This window comes from Stenella coeruleoalba, assembly GCF_951394435.1.
Source record: "Stenella coeruleoalba genome assembly, chromosome: 13".
Lineage (NCBI taxonomy): Eukaryota > Metazoa > Chordata > Mammalia > Artiodactyla > Delphinidae > Stenella > Stenella coeruleoalba.
The window spans coordinates 9,609,236-9,628,518 of record NC_137159.1 but is presented as its reverse complement, the minus strand read 5'-3'; the positions used below and the strand labels follow the sequence as shown (position 1 = coordinate 9,628,518).

General features: G+C 59.8%; 1 protein-coding gene across 1 annotated transcript in view; it reads left to right on the top strand.

The window, feature by feature from the left end:
• FER1L5 (fer-1 like family member 5) overlaps positions 1 to 19,283 on the top strand; it is a 48,537-nt gene that overhangs the window by 28,820 nt on the left and 434 nt on the right. The window contains exons 20-52 of the mRNA XM_079941686.1: positions 1,218 to 1,342; positions 2,168 to 2,268; positions 2,990 to 3,167; positions 3,243 to 3,398; positions 4,330 to 4,461; positions 5,623 to 5,786; positions 6,112 to 6,226; positions 6,751 to 6,853; positions 7,397 to 7,560; positions 7,659 to 7,823; positions 8,067 to 8,211; positions 8,338 to 8,415; positions 9,303 to 9,484; positions 10,026 to 10,202; positions 10,525 to 10,614; positions 11,655 to 11,801; positions 11,882 to 12,044; positions 12,200 to 12,225; positions 13,004 to 13,054; positions 13,191 to 13,295; positions 13,610 to 13,729; positions 14,204 to 14,365; positions 14,605 to 14,696; positions 15,101 to 15,271; positions 15,483 to 15,631; positions 15,841 to 15,980; positions 17,145 to 17,233; positions 17,495 to 17,590; positions 17,757 to 17,898; positions 18,124 to 18,223; positions 18,299 to 18,492; positions 18,680 to 18,789; positions 19,079 to 19,226. Coding sequence (XP_079797812.1) covers positions 1,218 to 1,342; positions 2,168 to 2,268; positions 2,990 to 3,167; positions 3,243 to 3,398; positions 4,330 to 4,461; positions 5,623 to 5,786; positions 6,112 to 6,226; positions 6,751 to 6,853; positions 7,397 to 7,560; positions 7,659 to 7,823; positions 8,067 to 8,211; positions 8,338 to 8,415; positions 9,303 to 9,484; positions 10,026 to 10,202; positions 10,525 to 10,614; positions 11,655 to 11,801; positions 11,882 to 12,044; positions 12,200 to 12,225; positions 13,004 to 13,054; positions 13,191 to 13,295; positions 13,610 to 13,729; positions 14,204 to 14,365; positions 14,605 to 14,696; positions 15,101 to 15,271; positions 15,483 to 15,631; positions 15,841 to 15,980; positions 17,145 to 17,233; positions 17,495 to 17,590; positions 17,757 to 17,898; positions 18,124 to 18,223; positions 18,299 to 18,492; positions 18,680 to 18,789; positions 19,079 to 19,226 — 4,280 coding nt within the window. The remainder of the gene's footprint in view (positions 1 to 1,217; positions 1,343 to 2,167; positions 2,269 to 2,989; positions 3,168 to 3,242; positions 3,399 to 4,329; positions 4,462 to 5,622; positions 5,787 to 6,111; positions 6,227 to 6,750; positions 6,854 to 7,396; positions 7,561 to 7,658; positions 7,824 to 8,066; positions 8,212 to 8,337; positions 8,416 to 9,302; positions 9,485 to 10,025; positions 10,203 to 10,524; positions 10,615 to 11,654; positions 11,802 to 11,881; positions 12,045 to 12,199; positions 12,226 to 13,003; positions 13,055 to 13,190; positions 13,296 to 13,609; positions 13,730 to 14,203; positions 14,366 to 14,604; positions 14,697 to 15,100; positions 15,272 to 15,482; positions 15,632 to 15,840; positions 15,981 to 17,144; positions 17,234 to 17,494; positions 17,591 to 17,756; positions 17,899 to 18,123; positions 18,224 to 18,298; positions 18,493 to 18,679; positions 18,790 to 19,078; positions 19,227 to 19,283) is intronic.

The following is a 19,283-nucleotide window of genomic DNA, read 5'->3' as shown; positions in this document are numbered from 1 at the left end:
GGGCAGTGTTCGGCTCTCTCTCCTGGGCCCTGGCAGTTGTCAAAAAGAACCGGTTCTCCAAGATTTGCCAGAAACTCAGAGGACAAAAGTCCGCTTTGCTTCCGCTTGCCTCACAAACTTTCTGCTTTTACTTTATTTTTGGTTTCTGTGGATTTCTTGCTTTTGTGTCAACCCAGCAATACATCTCATAAAAAGAATCCCTTGGGAATTCCCTGGTGGTCCAGTGGTTAGGACTCCACGCTTTCACTTTCATGGGACCAGGTTCGATCCCTGGTCGGGGAACAAAAATCCCGCAAGCCACACAGTGCGGCCAAAAAAAAAAAAGAGAGAGATTCCTTTATGCTTCACCTAGCTTTTCCCCCCTCTTTTCTTTTTTTAAATAAATTTATTTATTATTTTATTTTTTGGCTGCGATGGGTCTTCGTTGAGGTGCGCGGGCTTCTCATTGCGGTGGCTTCTCTTGTTTCGGAGCACGGGCTCTAGAGCACAGGCTCAGTAGCTATGGTGCACGGGCTTAGCTTCTCCGCGGCATGTGGGATCTTCCCGGGCCAGGGCTCGAACCCATGTCCCCTGCATTGGCAAGCGGATTCTTAACCACTGCACCACCAGGGAAGTCCCCCGCTCTTTTCAATAAGGATCATGGCCAGGAGACCCAGCCTGCCAAGCCCATCACTGGCTGTGTCCATGCTTACTCCTCTACCCCCCTCCTCTGCACGGCAGGCCCTTCATGTCAGATGTCTGCCCATGCCAACCAAACCCTGGGGCTCCCGAACACAGGACCCACTCCTCATGTGCCTACCCACCACCCAGAAGGAAGACCCTACCTCAGGGCAGGCCCCTGGCCTTGGCATCTTGCCTGAGTTAGGGGCACGGGCTCTGGAACTGAATGCCTGCTTTATACCACCTGGTTGTGCCACCACAGGGAAACTGCTTCCCATCACTAGCCTGGGTTTTCCCACCTATAAACTGGGGACTCCGTAAGGCTGTGTGACACTGAGCACAGTGAACGCTCCGGCCAGCCGGCTGTGCTCATCAAAGCGCGTCCATCCTGGACTGGCCTGCAGCCCACCTTCCAGTAGGAGGAGTCTAGTAAGGATGCTTAGCAGATCCTAGAGGAATGAAGTAGCCCACGAAAGGTCCTCTGAGGGGACACAGTGAGGGAACACTGTCCCTCAGACCTCCAGCCCCCACCCCCTGCTCGTGTCTCTGTGTCTCAGGGAACATCTACCATTATGTGCCCTGGTACAACACCAAGCCCGTCGTGGCCGTGACCTCCTACTGGGAGGACGTCAGCTTCCGCATGAACTGCCTCAACCTCCTCCAGTTCACTCGGGACCGCCTGGTGAGTGGTGTGGGGATGGGGGATGGGGTGGCGGTACAGGGAAGGCCCCGGGTCATTGATGGGAGACTTGGGAAAATGAATCGCAGTCTTAGGAACCCGGTCACTCGGCTCTCTCATGCACTCCACACCAATTGAGACAGACGTGCCAGACACAGGCACTGAAGACACAACGATGGGTAGACACAGTCTTCGCCAGCAGGGAAGTCGGATATGCAAATAGGCGGTACGCAGTGCAGTAGGGCTGCGGTGGAGCTGCAGGAGAACCATGGGGGCAGAGAGATTGGGGTGGGGGAGATGAAGAGAGGAGAGTCAGAGGAGGTGTTCAAAAAGGAGATGACATTGGAGCAGAGTCTTGCTGGGGGTAGAGAAGGGAACGACAGGCAGAGCCATGGTGATAGGAAGTTCGGGGGTGGTGGGGGCCTGGAGGTGAGGTGGAAATAAGGCCAGGGAAGCTGGGAAGGGTCCGATCACAAAAGGTCTTCATGACTGTTAAGGAAGGAAGCCGCAGAGCAGTTTTAGGCAGGAGAGCCACCTGGTGCCCCCGCCTCAGATATGACTTTCTCGCACTGATAGAAGGGGAGCCCAGTGTCAGGGCCCTGTAACCTCTTCACCGTCCCACGCTGTCCTGGCTCCTTCCCGCCACCCATTGGGAGGGTGGGTGGGAATCCTAGCCTTGCAAGGGCGTGTGACAGCTTCGGACTGACATCCCCAGGTTACCCCTCAAATATCCCCAAGTCCTGGCTGAAACCATCTTGGGCCAATCAGCCCTGCAGCCTGTCCTGAGGGAGCCCCATGCTCACTTGCCACTTCTCTCCTGCTGGGCAGAAAGCCAATCTGGACACCCTGAAATCCATGAGGAATCCAAGGGACCCGGCTCTGCTCCTCCAGTGGGAGAAACTGCTGAGGGAGCTGATGGAGGACTGCAAGTAGGGGCGGTGGGCACCTCACCCGGGGCAGGGGCTGAGCCAGACCAGGCTCACACAGGGTCTGGGGTGCAGACAGGACCCTACAGAACAGCCCTCACCGCCACCCTTCCGCACCCCTGCCTCCACAGGAAATATGAGATCTGCGCAGATCTCTCCCCAAACCACAGAGCTGCCTCTCTCCCATTCAGGGACCCCCAAAATGGCCCTGACCTCCCCACCCATCACTGTTCCCCCCACACCCATGCCTGGGGCTCTTCCCAAACCAGCCTCCCCGTTGTCCAGACAAGCCCTGCACAGTCCCGGCCCGTACCTTTTCCCCTGCCGCTCCTTCTATCCACAAGGCCCTCTTTGGGGTCCTGCCTGTTCTGGAAGAGCCATTGTAAGGCTCCTCCTGGCCCGGCAGCCCACATGGATCCTCCCCACTCCCGCCCGGGTTTGGTTGGCCCCTGTCTCACAGCTCACACCTCTGTCCACGAGGAGGTCCTGAGCACGAGCCTGGCACACTGCAGGGGCTGGGAGGATGGGAAGGGGAAGGATGAGGACCCAGGGGCCAGGACCGCAGTGAGTGGGCTTCCTAAGGAGGGTGGGCAGGGCTCCCCGGGTCAGGCCAGCAGGCGCGGGGCAGGATCTTGGGTCTAGGAAGGGCACTGAGGCCGGGCGGGATGGTGAGCAAGGGACATGGAGAGAGACTCAGCCCCCACCCTCCCGGTCCTGGCCACAGGCGCCCACTGCCCTGCATGACTGATCAGCCCAAAGCAACCGACCTGGACAAGAAGAGGTGGCAGCTCCGCAGCCTCCTTCTGCAGGAGCTGGCCCGGAAGGCCAAGGAAGCCCAGCCCAGGGACATGGTGGCCACCGTGGAGGGCTGGCTGTACCGCCTCAACGCCGTGCTCCCCGAGGTGGGTGCTGGACACTCCGGCCGGGAGCGGGCCGTGGAGCCGGCCACGTGGGCCTGACGCTGTCCCGCCCGGCAGCCCCAGACAAACCTCCCGGACGTGATGATCTGGCTGATGTCCCGGGAGCAGCGAGTGGCCTATGCACAGGTGCCCGCCCACACCATCCTGTTCTCCCCGACCGGGGCCCGGCACTCCGGCAGGTTCTGTGGGAAGACACAGACCCTCTTCCTGCAGGTGGGGAGGCCAGGGGTCCTCAGGGGAGGAGAGGGCCTAGGACGTCCCAAGGGAGAAGCCCTGAACCCCCCCACCCCGGCAGCCCCCATGAGCCTCCCAAGGGCATGCCCGCTTCCTCTCTGTCAGGCCCTTTACCAGGTGAAATGGGGTTTAAACAGTTCTCCAGAGGAAGGCGGGGGCCTGGGACCATCAGCATGTGGCCGACACCAAGTCCACGCCACCCATGACTATTCCTCCAATTTGTCCCCTCCATCATCTGATGCTTCACTTGGTCCTGTCCCTGTCCTGTCTCCCCTGGACCACGACTGGCTGCTAGCTACATATTTAATACCTATAAGGTTTGGTTGCCAGCCCCTCATATCAGACACAATCCATAAATAAGGCTGACTGACCACAAGTCCCCTGCCCTGAAGACAGCCCTGGGAGGCAGGTGGGGGACACTGCCTCCGTCTCGGAGACGTCCCTGGCTCCCCACTGCCCTTTCTGCCATGGTGGAAGGGCCCACCTGAGTCCTTCTCATCCTGCAAGAATCACTGAGACTTGAATCCTGGCTCTACCACTCACTGGCTTGTGTGAGCCGGAGCCAACTCCTGAGCGTGTCTGGCCTCAGCCTGCTCCTCTGTGAAATGGGCCTGGCGATAACGATGCCCGCCTTGTGGTGGTGTGTGAGGATCAGAGCACTTAGCTCGTTGCCTGGCGCATAGCAAGCATCGTTGTCAATGGCCCCATCAGCACGAGTCCTCCCTGGAGCATTCCCAGGTTCCCCAGCGGCACCCGTACCGGCCTCTGTTATGGCCATCACCCAACTCAGTGTGAGGCCCCTGCTCCCAGGGCTCAGGGTGAAGGGGCAGGTGTGTGTGCCCCTCCCTCACCCGCACCCCTGCCCCTGGGGGCCTGCACCCCCGTGATTGCTGACCTACCTCCGGCTCAGTACCCAGAGGGTGAAGGAAAGAAGGACACGCTTCCGGCCCAGCTCCGGGTCTGCATGTGGCTCGGCAACGTGACCGACAGCAAGGACCTGCAGCTGCTCCGCCAGGGCGAAGTGGTCGTGTCCGCGGAGACGGTGAGCGGGGCCCCGGGTGGGGCCGGCGGGAGGGTGGCCCGGCAACAGCCCAGCTCCGAAGGTGGAGATGAACATCACTGGCAGAAGCTGAGAACCGTGAAAGGGGCTCGAGAGAGGTGGCAGAAACTAAAGAGGTCCCCTGTTGACAAGCCGTAGGCTGCGGTGACAGGAGCGCAGCTCAATGGTCCCCTGGGGCTGGTCACTCTCACCCAGACGGAGGTTTATGGGGAGTTTCTCCCAATTCGTTCAGGGTGTGTGAGGTGAGCCAGGCTCCGACTGCTTGCAGGGGGTCTCGTCCATCATCAGCGTGACAGCCCGGGACCCCTGCCGACCCCAGCTGAGTCCTGCAGGCCAGCCTGGTGGTCCCGGGGAGGGGGAGGCCTGGGACAGTCAGAGGGGCCGGAAATGAGGCATGTTCCCTTAGAACCGTAAACCCAGGGGGTGTGTGAGCAGCCGGCCAGAGGCCGCTCTGTAATCAAAGGAGGGGAGGACATGGCTCAGGAGAAGGTCCTGAGAACAGAAGAGAAATGAGTTTTGAGTTTCGGGCTTTTTAACTTACTTTGTCAAAACATTTTCATGGTTCCTAAGTTGCATGTTGTGGATAGATTGTAGAACTTGAGGTGCTGAGACAGAGAGGGATTTAGGATGAGTGCGTGCCCAGAAGGGGAATGTGGAAGAAAGGTCCAGAGGCAGCAAAGACAGGGCAGTGGTGGAGCAGGACCAGGTTCCCCAGGGTCAGCAGTGACACGGGGTGGACAGGTCACATCCCAGGCACCACCAGGCTCTAACACAGGCATCCACCCCACTCCACTCCTCGAGAGCTGAGCCGCCTGGGGTAGAGGTGACCTTTGAGCCTCAGTCTCCTCAACTGTGAAATGGGAGTGTGCGGCTGAAAGGGGTTAGTTCATGAAATGCCCTTGGCACGGCCCCAGCCACAGTGAGCACTTGACGAGTGGCAGCTGCCTGTGCTGATTGACAGTGGGGGCGGTGCCGTCCCATTACAAGCGACAACGCAGCTCCTGCCCCCGGGCAGGTGCCACATGGCCCTCTGCCTGACTACCACATTTCTGGGAGGTGCTTACAGCCCAGAGTGGGGGACCTAGGGCCAGTGCTGGGTATGCTGGGGGTGGCAGCAGGCACTGATGGACTCCCCTCCCCCAGTACGAGAACGAGGCCAAGTATAAGGACCAGTGGGGACAGCAGTGGCTGCAGCACTGCCCCAGCTTCTCGGACGTCATGGGGCACAAGGCCCTCCCCAAGGAAGATTTCAAGGAGCCCCATGGATGGCACTGGCAGGGGCCATGGACAGTGGAACCTCAGCGGAGGTAAGGCTGGGATGTGGGACCCGGAGCCTGTGAGCCCCTGGACAGGCAGCAGTGGAGCTGACGCCGCTTCTTACCCAGGAGGGCCAGTAGGCAGCAGCCCAGAGAGGCGGGCACACAGCCACTGCAGCCTGGTTCCGGGGGCTGGGGTGCATAGGACAGGGGGACCTGCCCGCCACCCTACCTTGCATGCCAGGCCCCGCTGCCCAGCCTTGCCCAGAGCAGGTGGGGCTGCCAGGTATGGCAGTGCTCAGCCAACAGAGGAGGACCCCAGGGGCCTGTAAGCTCAGGGAGATATGCTGGGAACTTGGGGTCTCACTGCCCCCAGGCTCCTCCTGGACACAGACATCAACAAGAGCCAGGTGCTGGAGGAGGTGTACGAGAACCAGTGCCGAGACGCCACGGGGGCCTGGGGGCCTGCCGCCATCCCCAACACAGACGTGGTGAGCAGGGGGCGCGGGGGGGCCAGCGATTCAACCAGGGGGGCACCTTGGAAGCTGGGGTGTCTGAGTGGAAAGAGCACTGGATCAGGCGTTACCAACTGAGCCCTGCTCCCTGGTGTGACCTTGGGTGAGCGCTGATGGGGTTTGTATCCCAAGGTGGTGGGGAGAGGTGCCCTAAATGGGACTGGAAGGACGACAGAGTGGGCACCTTTCCTTCCCCCTTTCGAAGGTGGCGCTTTTACCGAGAATTCAAAGTTCAGTAAGGAACTGAACTTTGAATTTTGTTTCTTTTTTTCTGGCTGCACCGCGCGGCACGCGGGATCTTAGTTCCCCAACCAGGGATCGAACCTGGGCCTCCAGCCGTGGAAGCGCGGAGCCCTAACCACTAGACCACAGGGGAATTCCCGAATTTTGTTTCATTTTTCACGAACTTAAATTTAAGGAGCCCCAGGAGGCTGGAGGCCACGATGGCTGCAGTAGGCGAGCAACACGGCCCTTGGCCCACCCTCTCTGTGCACCCACAGAACGGAGAACCCGTGGAGGCCCGGGAGAATGTGAAGTGTCCCCAAGGCTGGCACGTGAAGAAGAACTGGGCTGTGGAGCTGAACCACGCGGTGGACAGTGAAGGTCAGTCCTCTGGGCAGCGGCTAAGGGCGGCAGGGCCTGGAACTGAAAGTAGCCAGGCTGTCGGGTGGGGTAGGCCTGCGTTCCTGGGGGGCCTCAGTCTCCGGAGAGCAGGGCCTCCACCCTTGCCACAGACGTGGGCCCCAGCTTTGAGACAGGGCAGGTGCTAAGCGCCTCCCGAGCACGTGAACTGGGGTCGCGTCCAGAGCCTGGTTCACCCCAGGTGGCTCCAGGGAAGGGGCGGTGGGCTGGGAGTCGGAAGACCTGGGCTCAAGATGCAGCCTCTGCTACTTACGGGCTGTGTGACCTTGTGCGGGTCCCAGGACGCCTGTGAGCCTCACCTTCCTTGTCTGTAAGATGGGCAGTTGAGCCCAGGCCACCGGTGACGCAGTGTGACCACACCTTCCTTTGTGGCCGGAGAGACCTGGACGTGAGGGACAGCACTGCCCCCTCGGCCTGCCCTTCCAGGGCTTATCTCTCAGGCCTGTCCGAGCCCCCGAGCCTGTGGGCCCCTGGGCACCCACGGGCTGTATCCTGGTCCCTCAGGCTGGGAGTACGGAGTGGGCATCCCGCCCTCGGGGCTGCCCCAGGTCTGGAACTCGGTGGAGAAGACCTACTACTCCTGCCGCCGCCGGCGCTGGGCGCGCGTGCGCTACCGGGACCACGGGAGGCTGAGCCACGAGCAGGAGACCCTGTCCTTCCTGCAGCTGGTGAGGGGCCGCCTGGTCAGGGACCTGGCGGGACCATGGATGGGACCCACCCTTGGCCAGGTGAGAGGGTGACTCTGCTCCCCCCGCAGCACCACCCCAGCCTGGCTGAGGACGAGGAAGGCTGGGAGTACGGCGTCTTCGGTTCCAAGTTCCACCTGAACCCTCAGCCCCAGAGCCAGTTCCGCCGCCGCCGCTGGCACCGCAGGCTGGCCCCCAATAAGGTCAAGGGCATTGCATCCATATTCCTCCTGGAGGGATCCTTGGTAAAGCCCCAGTGGGCTAGGTGTCTCTTCCCTGCAACCCCACCTCCAGAGCCAGGGCCCCCTGGTGCGCCACGCAGACGGAGACGCCCCGTGTGGCCAGATGCACTGACCACTGCAGGTGGGGGGACCTGGGCCCCGGAACCACATCCTCAGGCTTTGGATGGGGAGAAGGGTGACCTGGGCCTGGGCTGGGGGAGGCAGGAAAGGCACCTATGAGCCTCAGGGAGTCTGTCCTGGGCACAGAGTCTAGATATGAAACAGCAAGCTAAGAGGGAAGCGGACGTGGTGTCGTCGACACGGAGACTGGACAGAATCAGGAGCTCCTGGAGGGCTCCCCCAGAGATCACCCAGCCACCCAACCTGCCCTTCATCTACTGCATCTTCAACAGTGAGCATTCAATTGAGAGTCGGCTTGGGTGGCCCCGGAGACACCCAGCACCTGAGGGCAGGGAGCAGGGGGCATGGGGTGGGGATCCTGGGGACGGGTGGCGGACACAGCTCCTCTCTTACCCAGAGCCCCACTACTACCAGCTCTTCTGCTACATCTACCAGGCCCGGAACCTGATGTCTAACCACATCCAGACATTCCAGGGTAGGCGTGGGCACCTCTTCTCCCCCAGCCCCTCCATGTGGACACCCAGCAGTATAAAGGATGTGGCGAGGAGGGGGTGACACACATGCAGACCCCTGCCCCCAGCAGCTCATGGCCCTGGTTTGGGGAAGAGACACAAGAACAAGGAATACAAGGTGGGACCGCTCTTGTGGTGTGTCCCCAACACTGTGGAATCAAGACAGGGAGGCTTCATCCCACTGGAGGCCACTTAGCTGAGCCTTGAAGAGGAAGGAGGAGTTTGCTGGGCCTTGACAAGGAAGAGGGAGGATGAGACACAAAGGCGAGAGAGAGGATGACATGCTTGGGAACCACTTGTTCCTTGTGCTGGACAGAAGATGAGGGGTGGGGAGGAGGGGTGGCAATTTCTAGCCCTGTGTGGAGGCCCCATGGGAGGTTTCAGGTGAGTCACGTGCTCCTGCCTTGGGCTGGCAGTGGCCCTGTTTGTTGGGAGCCAGACTGTTGGACAAGGGTCTGAGCCGGGGCAGTGGATGTCTGCTGGGAGCTGTGTCCACTGGGCATCAGCACCCTCGTTGAGAGGGTCGTGTGATGTTCCTTGATGCCAAGGCCACTTGCTGATGCTGTGTGAGGGCAGCCACGTGTAGCCTGGTCCCCAGAACCCCTCCAGAGGAGCCGCCGGGCCCTCCGCGTCTGTGACGGCTAGGCCCCAACCATGATGGTATAAGGGGCCTCTAGCTATAAGCCCATGTGCTCTGTGGCTTACTCTGAGGTGGCCTTCTGGGGAGCTGGAGTGGCTGTGGCTGTCTGGCCTGAGCCTCCCCGGGTACCCAGTCCGGTGGCGGCAGCAGCCAGAAGAGGGGAGAGCCTCACTCGGCAGCTCAAAGGCACAGCTCTCCTTCCACCCACAGCGCCCTTCATTCGGTTGGTCTTCTTGAACCACAGCCAGTGTACCCAAACCCTGAAGAGCTCTGCAGCCCCTACGTGGGCCCAGACGCTCATCTTCCAGCACCTCCTCCTGTACGAGAACCCCCAGGACACCAAAGAGAGCCCACCATTCGTGGTGTTGGAACTGTGGCAGCGGGACCCCCAGGTAAGGTGGGCTGGGCTGGGCAGAGCTCTGAGAAGTTTTTAATGTATTTTTTTGGCCGTGCCATGCGGCATGCCGGATCTTAGTTCCCAGACCAGGGATTGAACCTGTGCCCACTGCAGTGGAAGCACAGAGTCCTAACCACCGAACCGCCAGGGAATTCCGTGAGGAGCTTTTATTTTATTTGATTTTTTTGCGGTACATGGGCCTCTCACTGTTGTGGCCTCTCCCGTTGCGGAGCACAGGCTCCGGATGCGCAGGCTCAGCGGTCATGGCTCACGGGCCCAGCCGCCCCACGGCATGTGGGATCTTCCCGGACCGGGGCACGAACCCGTGTCCCCTGCATCGGCAGGCGGACTCTCAACCACTGCGCCACCAGGGAACCCAGGAGCTTTTATTTTAGAGGAGAATATTCGAAAAGTGCTCCAGCAGGACCTGATTCACAGAGCACATCGCATTGATCCTAGAGTTGTCAGAATCCCAGGAGGAGCCAGACCCCTGCCAGCCTGGCCTCCATGTTTTGTGAACTTCCCCTTCCCTCCAGGGCAATGAGAGCTTGTGGGGACGGAGCATGTGGTCACCGGTGGTCTGGCTGGATGTCCAAAAACGGATCCTGCCCCCCATGAGGTGGCACCCCCTTGTAAAAGGGTTGGAGGAGGAAGAGGGCGAGATCTTGGCGTCCTGTGAGCTGATCCTCGAGACTGAGGTGCTGGGAGAGAGGGCCCGGCTGGGAGTGTGGTGCCCAGCGCCCTCACCCTGCCTCACTCCCCTGCCACATGTCCCCACAGCCAGCGGCCCCCAACCGCAGCCCCTCAGCAAAGTCCTGGGGCCCGGGAACCAGAACACTGGGCTGGGAGGTGCCGGCCTGCCCAACCTCTCCCTAACTCCCCTGCCAGCTTCTGCCCATAGGGCTCCGGGGCCGCCGCAGTTGAGCCTCTTAGGGTCCTGCTTGCGTGTGTGGCGGGGCGGGGGACAGTAGGACCAGCCCAACAGGGCCTCAGGCTCCCTGCTCTCCAACCTCATCCCTTCAGAGTCTCAGACAGCAGCTGCCACTCTTAAGTGTTCCCTGGAAGAGTGGGATCTACATCCTCCCCAAGAGCATCCAGCCCACGCTAAGGAAAATGGCTATTGAGGTGACGACACGTGGAGCAGGGCGGGTGGGCAGGGCGCAAGCCACCCCCAGAGCAGCCGAGCACCACGGTGCGCTCTCTGCTGACCCTCTTGGGCCTTCTGCCCACCTGCTCCAAAGCTTGGACCCCGAGAAGATACCAAGTGAGAGATGGAGGGAGACAGGAGAGAAATGAAGTTCTGATAGAACATTTAAAAGTATTTTCATGCAAACCTCTGCAGTGGGTCGTAGACAAAGGGCTTTAGCAACCATTACCTACAGATGTAAGCCTCATGAGGCCCCTGTGCAAAAAGTAGGGACGACCTTCCAGAGACGGAAATTCAGGCTCTGAGAGACAACACATCCACGCACAGTGACACAGGGGCTCAGTGGCAGCGCCAGGGTTTAGGCCCGGCCCTGCCTGACTCCAAATGCCAGGATGTTTCTCACCTCTTCTGAAAGTAGCATGGAGGCGCCCAGGTCAGAACCTACGCGCCCTGCGGCAAAGAGTGGAAGATGGTCAGGTCCTCCCCTCACTGGAGCCAAGATCAGACCACCTGGCTAGTTTCCACTCTGGCCCTGAGGCGGCCCAATGAGTAGGGTGTGGACAGCTCCTGGGGTACCCAGTGTTTGTCCGTTGAGAGTGAGACCCCAGGGTGCTGGCTCGCTGACTGGCCATGGAGTTCTGTGGGATCCAGGTCAGCCACGAGCTGGACGGCACCGAGGTGCCCAAGAACCCCGGGGCACTCCAGCTGCTGCGGGCCTGGGGGGCAGCCGGCAGCGGGAGGTAACCCCTGAGAGAGATGATTAGAGGCCAGATGGGCAGCGGGGGAGGAAGGGCAATACCTAATGGGCACCTCCCTCGTGGAGGAGCGACGACAGCGCCCAGGCCTGGAGGACTCACCCCTCACAGGACAGGAGGACTGGGTGGGCCTTCGGACTCTGCCTTCACCCAGCCTCGTGCCCTGGCCCTGCAGGCCCCCTGGGGCCCCACTGCTCCCAGGCCAGGACCCCATCAGAGGGGCCGCCTGCCCCTCCCCCCACCCTCCCTCTCTGTTCCGGCAGATGCTGGTCTGGGGCCTTCGGAACATGAAGCAGGTGCGTTCGCCCCGGCTCCTGGTGGAATGCTGGGAAGAGTCCGTGCAGACAGAGCCCATCAGGGACTTCCAGACCAATCCCAACTTCACCCAGTCAACCCTCTTCCTCACACTGGTGAGAAGGCCTTGGGCCAGGGCTGGGGCAGCCCCGGCTCGTGGGAAGCCTCACGCCCTGGCCTCTCCCTGGGGCTGCAGTACATGCCTACGGATGAGGCCTTCGCGCTGCCCCTGGTGCTGAAGGTGGTGGACAACCAGGACTTCGGCCAGGAGACCGTGGTGGGTCAGGCCAACGTTGACTCCCTACAGCCCTACTTCTGTGACCCGTGGGCTCAGGACTACATGCCCCCACGGCCTCCAAGTACGGCCCTTTCTCCTTGCCCCTCCCCAGACCTCACCAACACGCTGGCACTGGGAGTGGCCAAGGCCCTGGCTGTCCTGCTGGGTTGGTGGCCCTCCCCTCCCCCCCCACTTCTCCCTTCTCCTGAGACTCATGACTGCGCTTTCTCCACGCAGTGCTGTCTGTGAAGAAGTACCAGGAGGTGAGTAAAGGGCTGGAGGCCCCATGCCATTTAGAGGAAACAGCCCTTGTGTCTGAGGAGGGTACAGATTAAACAGAGTTCCGATATCCGCGCCCCCAGCGTGAGGCCTACTTGTTCACGGGAACTCGAAAGCAGTGATCTCAACCTGGACTGCACATTAGAAATGCCCGAGAGTTTTAAAAATCCTGAGGGACTTCCCTGGCGGTCCAGTAGTTAGGACTCCGCGCTTCCACTGCAGGGGGGATGGGTTCGATCCCTGGCCGGGGAGCTAAGACCCCACGTGCTGCACAGCCCGCCCCCCCCCAAAATGGTTTCTGACCAGTTGCTGGGGGTAGGAACCAGAAGCAGCAATTATTTTATTCAAGCCCAAACCACCTACGCCCCACCCCCGCCCCAGGTGATTCCAGTGTTTCCAAAGTTCAGAACTGCTGCTCTAGAGCAGCACCTGTCAACCTCGAAAGCACAGGAATCCTTTGGCATCTGGAGCAAAAGCAGACTCAGCTTCAGGAGGCCTGGGGTGGGGCCTGAGGCTCTGAACGTCTGAGCCTTTCCAGAGTTAAGTGTGGAGCTGTGGGCAATGAGAACCGAGAACTAATCTGACCCTCCTTCTCAGCCCCAGTCCTATGTCTGAGGACCCCTGAATTAAAAAGCCTCTGTGAACGGCAAGGGAGCCAGGGCAGGAAGCCGTGGCCTCGAACCCCTTCTGAGCTCAGAAGTCAGAGGCGGTGGGCGGACCGGGCGGCCAGGCCTTGCCTAGCTCACCGCCATCATTTTTCAGCTCCTAGGTTACCTTTATGAAAAGTTCTGGTTCAAGTCCAGCAACGCTGAGGTGACGTAGGCTCAGCCCCGGGGAATAAGGAACAAGTCCAGGCAGCTCAGGGAGGTGGGGCAGCATGACTCCGGGCAGAGGAAGGCCACGGTGCCTTCTCCCCGAGGGCCGAAATGCCCCTCCTCCTCACTGCCAGGATGAACACGACCAGGAAGTGGACTGGTGGAGCAAGCTGTTCTGGGCCACAGGAGATGCTCCCCTGTCCCTAAAGTACAAGTACAAAGAGTATCACACCCTGAAGGTTTGCAGGCCCCTACGACGGGAGACATGAAGGATGGAGAAAATCTGCGGGGAGAGGCCAACAAACCCAGCCCCGAGTCCTTGGGGAACCACCAAGTCGGGGGGTGGCTTCCTTTTCACAAGACTCCTGGCCACGCCTCCACAGGCCACACCCTTTCAGGAACCAGGGCTGCCCACCAGCAGCAGCTCTGCTGACCCCGGGGCAGATGCTCTGGGGCGAGACCTGGGTGGCCCCTCAACCCCGATCCTAGGAATGGTCCCCTCAAGCCCTGGCCAGCTCCCCCCGCCAGCCGGGTCCCACACGCCCTCCCACAGGTATACGACTGCGAGCTGGAGGCCGTGCCAGCCTTCCAGGGCCTGCAGGACTTCTGCCAGACCTTCAGACTCTACCAAGAAAGGCCCAAGCTGGACAGCCCTGTGGTAGGGGAGTTCAAGGTGCGTGTCCCAGCCCTGCCTAGCTGCACCTGTCACCTCGTGCCCCTTCTGTCCAGGGAAGACTCTGACAGGAGTGCTGGTTCTATACGCTCGGCATGAGGATGGGGCACGGAGGGCTTGACAGTCTTGGGAGTGGGGGGCAGAGACCGACCTCTGCAGGGACTCAGGGTGGCCTCCCCCAACTCAGGAAGGGCGAGGGCTTCTCAGTCCCAGCTCGGGCCTGTGCTGCTCTCGGAGGCCCTAGAGCCTTCGAAAACAAGTGCGGACCCCAAGGGATGGGTGGGGGTGGAACAAGACCTCCCTTCAGCGGAAAACACCACCGTGGTCCCCGTAGAGCATCTCTGCAGCACATGCCCCTACCCGTCCTCACGGGTTTCATCCCTGCCACCCTCAACACAGACCAGGGGTACCTCCTGGAGGGCTCTACAGAGCCAGGCCAGAGGCCAATACCTTCCCTCCCCAACACACACACAGGGCCAATTCCGTGTCTACCCCTTTCCTGAGAATCCAGACACCCCCAAGCCCCCTCGCCAGTTCCTGCCTTGGCCTAAGAAAGAGGACTTCCCTCAGCAGTGCTTGGTGCGGGTCTACGTGGTGCGAGCAGCCAACCTGCAGCCCCAAGACACCAACGGCCTGGTAGCGAGCAGCCCTGAACCGCAGCGCTCGTCTTCCCCAGCCCCCAGCCCAGGCACCCCCCTCACCTCACCCTACACCCCAGCATCCCGGAGCTCCCTCAGGCTGACACCCAGACTGCCAACTTCCCACAGGCCCCATCTGGTACAAGGGGCTCCTTTCTGCCCCACTCCCGCCCTCCCTGACCAACCTGGGCTGACTCTGCATTTCCCATCCTTCTCTCACATCTATCTGAACCCCAGTGTGACCCTTATGTGATCCTGAAACTGGGAAAGACAAAGCTTGGCAACCGGGACAAGTACCAGCCCAACACTCTGGACCCCATCTTTGGCGTGTGAGATGCCCCAACGCACCCGACCCCACGTCCCCGCTCCCTGTGCCGGGAGCAGTTCTAGAAGGCAGAGAACTCTCACGTTCCTTTCTAGCCTCCACGTTCCTAGCACAGTGTCCAACAGACAGAAGATGCATTGATGGGCAGCCCAGCTCTCCCCTCCCCCCTCAACCACTTTGCCTGGGAAGGGAGCTCAGAGTCCCACACCCCAGGCCTGTCCAAAGTCACTCCCAGCCACGACTGAGGGATGGCTATTGGCGGACAAGAGCCATCCCAGGCTCTGCTCTCCAAATTCACCAGGGCCAAACAGAGGGTAGAGCACGGGCACGTGTGGTTGGGATGCTGGAGAGGGAGCTGTGTAGATAACATGGTCCTCGGTCTCTGTGTCTCCAACACCCTCACCCAAGGATGTTTGAAATGAGCTGCACCATCCCCCTGGAGAAGGACCTAGAGATCCAGCTGTATGACTTTGACCTATTTTCACCCGATGATAAGATTGGAACCACAGTCATTGACCTTGAAAACCGACTCCTGTCTGGCTTTGGAGCTCGTTGTGGGCTCTCCAAATCCTACTGCCAGTAAGCGTGGACCTGAACCAGGGCAAGAGAGCACGGGGTGGGGGGGTGGTGGTGGAAGAGTAAGCCCACGGCTCCCCTCGAAGACGCCTGCATCCCAGGCTGGGGAACCAGGGCCCGCACCTGTCTGCACCCCTGCTCCCAGCACTGGTCAGCCTGCAGCTCGAAGCAGAGGCTTCTCCAGGACTCAGATCTCCCCACCTTTTCCCCACAGGTCAGGGCCCTTTAGGTGGCGGGATCAGATGCCCCCAAGCCTGCTCTTGGAACACCATGCCAGGCAGAAAGGACTGCCTCCGCCTCTGTTCAGCCCTGAGGATGACTCTGTGTTTTACAATGGGAAAAAATTCAGACTGCAAAGCTTTGGTGAGAAGCACAGCACACTGCCAGAAAGCACAGAGCTGGGCCTCTGCGACAAGTGGGGCTACAGGATGGAGGAGCTGCCCGCCTCCCCTTCTCGCCTGTAACGGATAACCAAGGCCACTGCCCAGGCTGAGGGTGGAGAAGGGGCCTACGTGGGAGACGGGAAGGCTAATGACCTCGTGATCCCCTCCTTCCATCCCCCTCCAATCTAGAGCTGAAGCCCCCTACTGCTCGCTTTCTGGGATCTAAGAAAGAACGCCTTGCGCTGTACCTCCTGCACACCCAGGGACTGGTACCTGAGCACGTGGAGACCCGCACGCTGTACAGCGACAGCCAGCCGGGCATCGACCAGGTATGAGACTGGAGGGGCTGGATCAGGAGGTGGGGAAGCCCACCCATCCAGGACAAGAGGGGAAGGAGAGGCCGGGCACCCACAGATGTACGTGAAAAGAAGACAAGCACGTTCTGTGCATGTTAATAAGCAAGAAGTCGCAGTGGTGTCTCTTAGAATGGAGAAGTTCAGAGCTGGAAACGCCACCAACAAGAAACCGAGGCCCCGTGCCAGCTGTGGAAGTGTTTCGGGGCCTTCCCCGCCGGTGCCAGCACTGCCTTAGTCTCTCCTGAGGGAGGGTTAAGGAGGCAGCACCTGGGGTCAGAGTGCAGGCATCACAGCCCCGGCTTGGCTGTTAAGTGCAGGCTGTGTTTTCTCCACGGCAAGGAACCCCTAACAGGAGGAATAAAAATCCCCACAGGCACCCTAATTATCCCCTACCCTCCAGCCACCAGAATGGCTCACCTCATTCTCCAAATCTCTCAAGCTGATAGCACATTCTAGATACAAAGTTCTCTACTGAGCACTTTTTAAAACCATCCTCATTAAACCTGTTTTCTCATTAAATGGGGCCAATTTCAAAAGAATAAACCTAGGTCATATGGTTTAAAGGAATCTGTCTTCCACTGTTGGTAGTCCTACCCTCTTAACTCTTTTGTCTCCCCTTTTCTCACCAGCTTCAACCCTTCTTTCCTAGACCCCTGTGCTTTGTGGATAGCTTGACATCCTTAGGATGTGGTTCCACAACATAAAATGACCTGGAGATCACCTAGTTTACTCTTACTCAGGGCCACTAAGGTGGCTAATAATTGCAGCCCCAATCCCATTCTGGAGCGCCATCCAGAGAGGCTGTCCAGCAGGACCTGTTAAATGGCATCAACCCTCCAGACCCCGGTTACACTTGACATCCGTGCGCCACAGCCATCAGCCTCGTAGCCATCCTATGCTCCCAGCCTTACTGCACTATTCTCCCAGCCAAAAAAAGAAACAAGTGGAAGCTGAGGGGCGGTGTGCTGACTTCCGGTCTGAAGTCCATCCCACCTCCCAGATGCCTCGATACCCCACCACTCAGTGTTGGAAACACAGCCTCAGCAGACCTAGAAGCTGAGACAGGGCCCCCCCCAGACCAGGATGCGGAGAACGGGGGCTGGCCAACCCCAGCCAGCGAATCCATCTCCACTCTAGGGAAAGGTGCAAATGTGGGTGGACATCTTCCCCAAGAAGCTTGGTCCTCCTGGCCCCCCATTCAACATTGGGCCCAGAAAGCCTAGGAGGTGAGTGACACCCATCTCCCGAGCAACTGCACCACTCGGTGTGGCCTTCCCAGCGTGCGGAGCACCAGTGGGCTCCAACACTGAGTCACGGTGATTCTTTTCCTCTGTTGGGAAACTGGGGAGCCTCCTTTCCCTGTGGCCCCCCAAACGCAGCACGACTTGGGTGGGCACGGAGGGCAGCCTCCCAGGCCTCTCTTCCCTCACCGAGGTTGCAGCTGGGGAGCTATTCCTCAGCAAAGCCTCAGAGAACAGTGGCTACAGGTATGAGCTGCGCTGCATTATCTGGAAAACTGCCCACATGGACCTGAAGGAAAACAGTTTAAGTACCGAGAGGATGAGCGACATCTACGTCAAAGGGTGAGGGAGAGGAGCGGGGCTCCGTCAGAGTGCCCTCAGACTTGCCCAGTTCTGTCTCTCCATTTCCACCCATGCCTGGCGTCTACTGGGCAGCCCTCCTCCCAGGGCTCCAGCTAGGGGTGGGGACAATCCGAGTGAACCCCAGGTGAGTGGACTTTGGCCCCAGGTGGTTATTCGGGCTGGAGAAGGACATGCAGAAGACAGATGTCCACTACCACTCCCTGACGGGGGAGGGCATCTTCAATTGGCGGTTCATCTTCACCTTGGACTACCTGGCAGCAGAGCAAGCGTGCGTCTTGAGTCAGAAGGTAACAGGCCCAGGAGCGGGATGCACTCCTACCTCTCCCCTCAGAGCCTGCGAGCTGCACCAAGACACTTGGAATGTGGCCTTGGGTGGAACCACTCCCCGCTCCCCCTCCCCCACTTTCTCCTCCTCCTCAGTGGTCCATCACTGCTGGGTGATGGGCTGCTAAGTGGCCAAAGGAACTCTCAGAGGAGACAGGCCGGAAATACGCTCTCCTGCCATCCTCCAGGACTACATATGGAGCCTGGACCCCACGGTGATGAAGTTCCCAGCCCGGCTCATCATCCAGATCTGGGACAATAACATCATCTCCGCGGATAACTTCCTGGGTGAGATCCTGGCACAGGGCCCGTGACCACAGGACAGGGAGCTCCTTTTTGCTGACGGCACTTCTCTGGGCTCAGGGGTCCTGGAGCTGGATTTGTCTGACATGCCCCTCCCGGCCCGGCACGCCAAGCTATGCTCCATCAGGATGATGGATGCTGACCCCAAGCGGCCTCACTTCCTCCAGTACAAGCACTGCTCCCTCTTTAAGATGAAGACTGTAAGCGGCTGGTGGCCTTGCCAGGTCCTCGATGGCGGCAAATGGCGCTTGTCGGTAGGCGCTGGGGAAGGTGCCTATTGCCTAGGACAGGGCTGACTACTGTGCCGCGTAACTTGGCTCTGACAGACCCTGGGGGCCTGAGCTAAATCCCTTTCCCTTTCTGGACCCTGGGAAGAGGCCTTTAAAACTATCCTTGCTCCTGCCGTCTGAGCTCAGCTCCCACCACCCATGGTGTTTCTAGGGTAAAGTGAAGATGACCCTGGAGATTTTGACAGAGAAGGAAGCCTTAATCAAGGCAGCAGGAAGAGGCCAGTCGGAACCCAACCAATACCCTACACTCCATCCTCCCCTGTAAGGGTCCTGCAGGGCAAAGGCACCAAGCCTCTTCCTCGTTCACAAAGCTGAGCTGCGGGGCCTAGCAGTCTGTATGGGGTGGTGACCAGGGAAGGAGGCTGACAAGTAAAGAGGGATAATTACCGCCCCCCACCTCCCCACTCCGGCTCAATCGGGGAGAACAGCTGGGGACGGGGGAGGGCAGAAGCAGAAGTTGCTTTTTTAAAATGAAAGACCTTTGCTCTGGATTGCTTGACCTGAAGTTTCCCTCTGCCCTCCATTCTCTGCCATCTCTGCTCCTGGACAGACGCACCCATACCTTGCTCATGTGGTTTCGGTCACCCGTTACAAGGTTCATCCATGTTTTCTGGAAACGCTACCGCTTCAAAATCATAGCCATCTCAATCATCCTGCTTATAGGGCTTCTGCTGTTCAACTTTATCTATTCAGCTCCGGTGAGTGACAACCTTGGAGACAGGGGAAAAGGCACAGCTGCTCTCGGGATGACCCAA